The sequence below is a fragment of the Cryptomeria japonica genome, chromosome 2 (genome assembly GCF_030272615.1).
Source record: "Cryptomeria japonica chromosome 2, Sugi_1.0, whole genome shotgun sequence".
In the NCBI taxonomy this organism is placed as follows: domain Eukaryota; kingdom Viridiplantae; phylum Streptophyta; class Pinopsida; order Cupressales; family Cupressaceae; genus Cryptomeria; species Cryptomeria japonica.
The window spans coordinates 160,150,511-160,156,417 of NC_081406.1; the positions used below are offsets into that span (position 1 = coordinate 160,150,511).

At 33.4% G+C, this 5,907-nt stretch overlaps 1 protein-coding gene across 1 annotated transcript; it reads left to right on the forward strand.

The window, feature by feature from the left end:
• The first annotated feature begins 409 nt into the window (after positions 1-409).
• LOC131070550 (polygalacturonase-like) lies at positions 410-3,574 on the forward strand. The gene is made up of 9 exons (XM_058006114.2): positions 410-692; positions 880-1,008; positions 1,702-1,854; positions 1,980-2,003; positions 2,090-2,297; positions 2,376-2,457; positions 2,770-2,878; positions 3,017-3,133; positions 3,248-3,574. Exons 1-9 carry the CDS (start codon positions 420-422, stop codon positions 3,476-3,478), a joined length of 1,326 nt encoding a protein of 441 aa, XP_057862097.1. The 5' UTR covers positions 410-419; the 3' UTR covers positions 3,479-3,574.
• Positions 3,575-5,907: the final 2,333 nt, after the last annotated feature.

The following is a 5,907-nucleotide window of genomic DNA, read 5'->3' on the forward strand; positions in this document are numbered from 1 at the left end:
AAATATCAAAATTTAGATAAATATGTATATATTAAAAATAAAATAACTTTTAAACAAAATAACTCTTAACAGATAAGATATGAGAAACATATTATATCATAAACAGAATTATATGACCAACAAAATCCTTCAATAAGATTTTCTAAAATTAAAAAAGAACAACTTGATCTCACACTTTAAAAGAAAAATACATAGAAAATACCGCGCTAAGTTGAAACTAACCAAAACACATTTAATAATAACAATAAAAAACTTTTCACGCAAAGATCGTCTCAACTAAAGCTTCTAAAGTGTACTCTACTTTAGTTTGTTAATGCGAAGAAACACTTAGCTTTGTTGGTGATGATTGCATGATAAGGCTTTATATGCAAAGCCTTCTAATCACCTTCTCCAACTCAAATTATTATATGATAGTTTGCATGAGTTTTGTTAAAGGAAATACTTACAATTTCACGGTTTTAATCTGCATTTGTTTTCACAATTTTTCCATGGCTCTAATTTGCCTACACCTTCACAGTTTGACGTTTTTCGCTCTGTATTTCATTATTGCTCATTCTGGTCAGGCAACTGTGAACAACAAATGTATTAGAGCCTCAAGCAAAATTTACCATCACTATGATACTGCTACAGATACAGTCTTCAACGTGTTAGATTATGGTGCAGTGGGAGATGGACAGCATGATGATTCTAAGGTAAATTATCTAAGTGTTGGGTTGTTATCCTCATATTTAGTTCTAGAAAATATTAGTAATGGTGAGGATAAAATACTAAGCACTGAATTCTAAACTGTAAATGGTATTTGAATTATATTCTAAAGATTGCACTGGTATGTTATAGGTATTTGAATTATATTCTGAAGATTGCACTGGTATGTTATAGGCATTTGGACAGGCATGGGAGGCAGCTTGTAAGACATCATCTGCAACTTTGCTTGTGCCAAGCAATAAAACATTTCTTGTTAACAATTTAGCTTTCGAGGGACAGTGTGAGCCTGGCCTTGTTTTTCAGGTCTACTGTTCTATTCATATTCATGGCAATAGACCTTTATTAGAATTCTATGAAATTTCAACAGTTCGAAATTTGATTGCATGAAATTTGTTGTGATCTATCATTTATTTTCTCGTGCTTGTTGATAAATGATGTTGGTGTGTATTACCATGCAACATAATTTGCATGAATTTTGTTATTATGAGACGCATGTTTTCTATTCTGCATGAATATGTTTTGTTTTTGTTTTTTTGATAAAGAACAATTTCATTTGTTCAAATTTGGGAGTACAATGACCCAACGAAGGTACAAGGCGTTGCGAGCACAATGACCTAGCAGGAATTTGAACCTTAATAACCGCTTCACCAATGAAGTGTTTAAACCGTGACACTACATGTCTGAAGATAAATTGCATGAATATGTTATTATGAGATCATACATGATTTTATTTTTTTTGTAACTGATTGTTAATTAGATACTTCAATGTTATCTATTTATTTCATGCTAATGATGAATCATAAAATGAAAACAATTCATGCGATCAAATCAGAAACATTTTAACTGAAGTTTAAAAACGTAGTTAAAATTATCTTGTATTTTTTTGAAAAAAATCAGACAAAATGTTTGATCATTTAAACCTCTAATAATGCAAGTTGGGTGTTTCTGTTTACCCTAAATAGATTCTATATTACATAATGTTATGTTTTTTGGCAGGTAGATGGAATGATAATTGCTCCTGAAGATCCAGAGGCTTGGGAAAGCAAAGATGTGTGGTTGCTATTCGAGCATCTTAATCAATTTACTCTTACAGGCAATGGCGTCATTGATGGTCAAGGAAGTAAGTGGTGGGATAACCACTCAAAACAGGTAAACACCAGGATTTCATTTCATTAAGATTGACATTTTGGGAAATAATAAACCAATAATCAAAACTTGAAACAGTAGCCTAGATCTCTCAGTTTTTATTTTGGGTTTTGTGGTTCACATTGCAGAGTGCTTCTGACGATCGCCCAACGGTATGTTAATACTTACCTGGGTACATTTTACTACATTGCTTTTAGTATAAATTGTGGATAATCTGAACTTCAATTCAACTTTGTAGGCAATTCATTTTAATGGCTGCACTGAACTGGCAATAAATGGATTGCACGTATCAAATAGTCCTAGAATCCACTTCGCATTGTCTGAGTGTGACAGGGTCCAAATGGTGGGTGTTGAAATAATGGCACCAGAAGATAGTCCCAACACTGATGGAATTGATGTGTTTACCTCCAGAAACATTGTGATAGAAGACTGTATAATTGGAACAGGTATTTATTCATTTGAATAATTTATTAGACCCATTTAAACATATTACTGAAAATATATTATGAATTTTAATGGCGCAGGGGATGACTGCATCGCCATAGGGAATGGGGCTTTGGATATCGTAATAAAAGATGTCACATGCGGTCCTGGGCATGGAATAAGGTAAAAGAAATTAGTTTTATATGTTATTTTTATTGAGATTTTGAAGTAAATGATAGTTAAATCATTAATAGTAAGTTTATACCTAGTTTATGTTTAAAAATGTTATTAAAAAGTATAAATTTGGTGCGTTATCCAGAGTCATTTAGCAAGCTAAAGATTTCTATTTGTGTCTCATATGGAGCCTTTTATGAAAACTAAACTTTAAATTAAAGGTAGATTTTTGAGATTAGCCATTACAAAGCTTTTCTTTTTCAATGTTTTTTTTGGCCAATGGATGCTGTAACTTATCCTCAAACACAACTTCCTCCTCAGTATTGGAAGCCTAGGGAAAGATGATTCAGAATCAGAGGTCCGCTCTGTACAAGTTGATGGGGCCATATTCAAAGAAACACAGAATGGATTAAGAATCAAAACGTGGCAGGTGATATTTTCCTTAAGCTAAATTGATATTAAATGATTTAATTTTGCATTTATAGTTACGTCTTTATTAGTCAAGATGATGGTGAGTGAGTAAAAGAAACCAATTTGAAATTGAGACTCTATCAATATGATACAACAGGGAGGTTCAGGCATGGCAAGGGATATAATCTTCGGGAATGTTCAAATGGTAAATGCAGAGAACCCAATAATAATCGACCAATACTACTGTGATTCCCCGGATCCATGCCAAACTCAGGTAGATATAAACCCTAATTTAACTCAAAAATATACATTTTACACACAGCTTATCATTTTGTTTTCTTAACATACATTTTACACACAGTTTATCATTGTGTTTTCTTAATTACAGAGCTCAGCTGTGCAAGTGAGTAATGTAACATACAAGAGCATTAGTGGAACATCAGCCTCACAAGCAGCAATTAAACTTGACTGTAGCCACAGCAACCCCTGCAAAAGCATAACTTTGAGCGATGTATCTTTGACACTGCCCTCTGGGGATGAAGCCACATCTGAATGCCAAAATGCACAGGGACAAAGCATTGGGACTGTAAACCCTTCCGGTTGTTTCTCTTCTGTTTAAACATCGCACAATTTTACTAACAAATAGTTAAAAGATAGTTTTACACTTCATACAACTCAATTAATTCATTTGTATATCTGGCTTCAAATGACATAATATATGTTTTTCGGTAAAAAATCTGATTTTAGATTATTGTATTTTTATGAATGGTTTCTTAAAATATCTCAGTGTGCGCTGTTGAGATGTCAGGAGATAGGAAAGTGCAGAAATAAGAAAGGAGATTGCAGTTCAAAAAAACCATATCACATTTGATCTCTTTGAAAAAAAAGGAAGAACACAAATTTGTTGTGAATAAGAAATTAGGAAAGCTCGTTGTTAAAAGGAATTGTAGGAAAAACACATGACCTGGTAGGTAAGAACAAAAAGAAGTAAGTTATTGAAGGTTTTAGGGGAGGAGCAGAGGACAAACTCAATGTTTTAAAAATAGGGGATTTGATTTGCACAGATAAAACAGAGAAAAATCTTGTGTACAAAGAACACATGTATGCTATAGCCTATAGGGAATACTTTATTAGTTGATCTTAGAAACAAATTACAATGGCCTATGTATTAATTTATAGCTATAGGAAGGTGAAATTGTACACTGCAAGAAAGAAGATAAGATTGAATCAGATTATCCTTCAGTGAAGAGTCTGTTGAATAGGTGGTGATAAATTATTAGAAAAGGAAAAAAAAAAAAAAAAAACGTCCAGCTGTGAGTAATTACTATTTTTTCAATACTCCCCCTTAGTTATGAACTATCAGGGATCATCAAAAATTTGCATCAAACTTCTCTGGAGCCATTTACATTTGCATGGTCACAAACTCCCAAACAGCTCCATAAATACTGAAATGTCTCCTTTGCCAATGGTTTTGTAAATATGTCACCAAACTGATCTTCAGATCTGTAAAAATCTAGGCAAATTTGTTTATTGTTGACAAGCTCTATAATAAAATGATACTTAGTATCAATATCCTTAGTTTTCTTATGGCAAACATGATTTTTGGGCAATGCAATCATGGAGCTATTGTCACAAAATATTGTAGTGGCTTTTTTTAATTGAACATTAAATCTTTGAACATCCACTACATCCAAACGACTTGACAAGCTACACTAGTGGCTGCCACATACTGAGCTTCAGCTAAGAAAGAATCACAATGGGCTATTTTTTTTTAAGCCCATTACAAAAAATTTGTGCCAAAGCAAAAAGCATATCAGAAGTGCTTTTTTCTTCCTTATCAAACATTAAGTCTTTCAACATCTTCCACATCCAAACAACTTGACAAGCTACATTAGTGGCTGCCACATACTCAGTACAACGGGCTGTTTCTTCTAAGCCTATAACGCAACACCTATACCAAAGTGAAAAGCATACCCAGGAATGTTTTTCCTATCATCTATGCTACCCCCACAATCACTATCCATGTAGCCAACAAGACCAAAATCAAATGAAAGGGAATACAATATGTCAAAGTAATTTGTACCGCTCATACACCTTAGTATTCTTTTATCAGCCTACCAATTAGAATCTTTTGGAGACTCCATAAATCTTGAAATTAGTCTTACACCATACATAATATTAGTCCTTGTGGCCATAAAAAATATAGGGTTCCAACCAGCCTCTTGAACAATGTAGATCCACACATGATCCATCATCCTCCTTGGGTAGCTTTGATCCCATCATGACCGGTGTTGGGGTCGCCTTGCACTTTAGCGTATTAAATTTGTAAAGATTTTATTTACATATTTGAACTAATAAATAAATATACCAATATTGGATTGATGGAATTCAATGCCCAAAAAATAATGCATAATCTCCAAATCAATCATTTCAAATTCACTCTCCATTTCTATTTTGAAAGCATCTATGCTAACGTCGTCCGTAAAGATTAGATCATCTACATACAAGGAAACAATTAGAATTTTACCTTGCTTGTTGACTTTGATGTACAAGGTTGACTTACAATTGCTTCTTTGGAAATCTTTTGGAATGAGATAGAAGTCAATGCGTTTATACTAAGCTCTAGGAGCTTTCTTTAATCCATAAAGTGCCTTCTTCAATGATCTATGTACCTTGTTTACATGACCTAGTATCTCATAGCCTTATGGTTCTTTTACATACACTTCCTCCTCTAGATAACCATTTAGAAATGTTGAATATGGCCCCAACTCTATCCAACCATGCAATAGGAACCAATGTTTCATTGAAATCTATTTTGGGTTGTTGTGTGAAGCCCCTTGCGACTAGCTTTCCTTTATGATTTTGTACTTTTCCTTCAGTATCTTGTTTAGTCTTATAAATCCACTTTACACTTATTACATCCTTGCATTTAAGAAACTCAATCAATTCCCATGTTTGGTTTTTCTCAATGGATTCTATCTCTTAATCTATGGTTTATGCCCCATATGTCATCATTCACAGCCTCTTCAAATGTTAATGGATCATCCA

Bases quoted from the DNA above. Each gene is read 5' to 3' on its own strand.
- LOC131070550 (XM_058006114.2), top strand. From the start codon at position 420: ATGAGTTTTGTTAAAGGAAATACTTACAATTTCACGGTTTTAATCTGC. The intron at 1,855-1,979 runs GTAAACACCAGG...TTCACATTGCAG, and splicing joins GGGATAACCACTCAAAACAG to AGTGCTTCTGACGATCGCCC. The intron at 3,134-3,247 runs GTAGATATAAAC...TCTTAATTACAG, and splicing joins CGGATCCATGCCAAACTCAG to AGCTCAGCTGTGCAAGTGAG.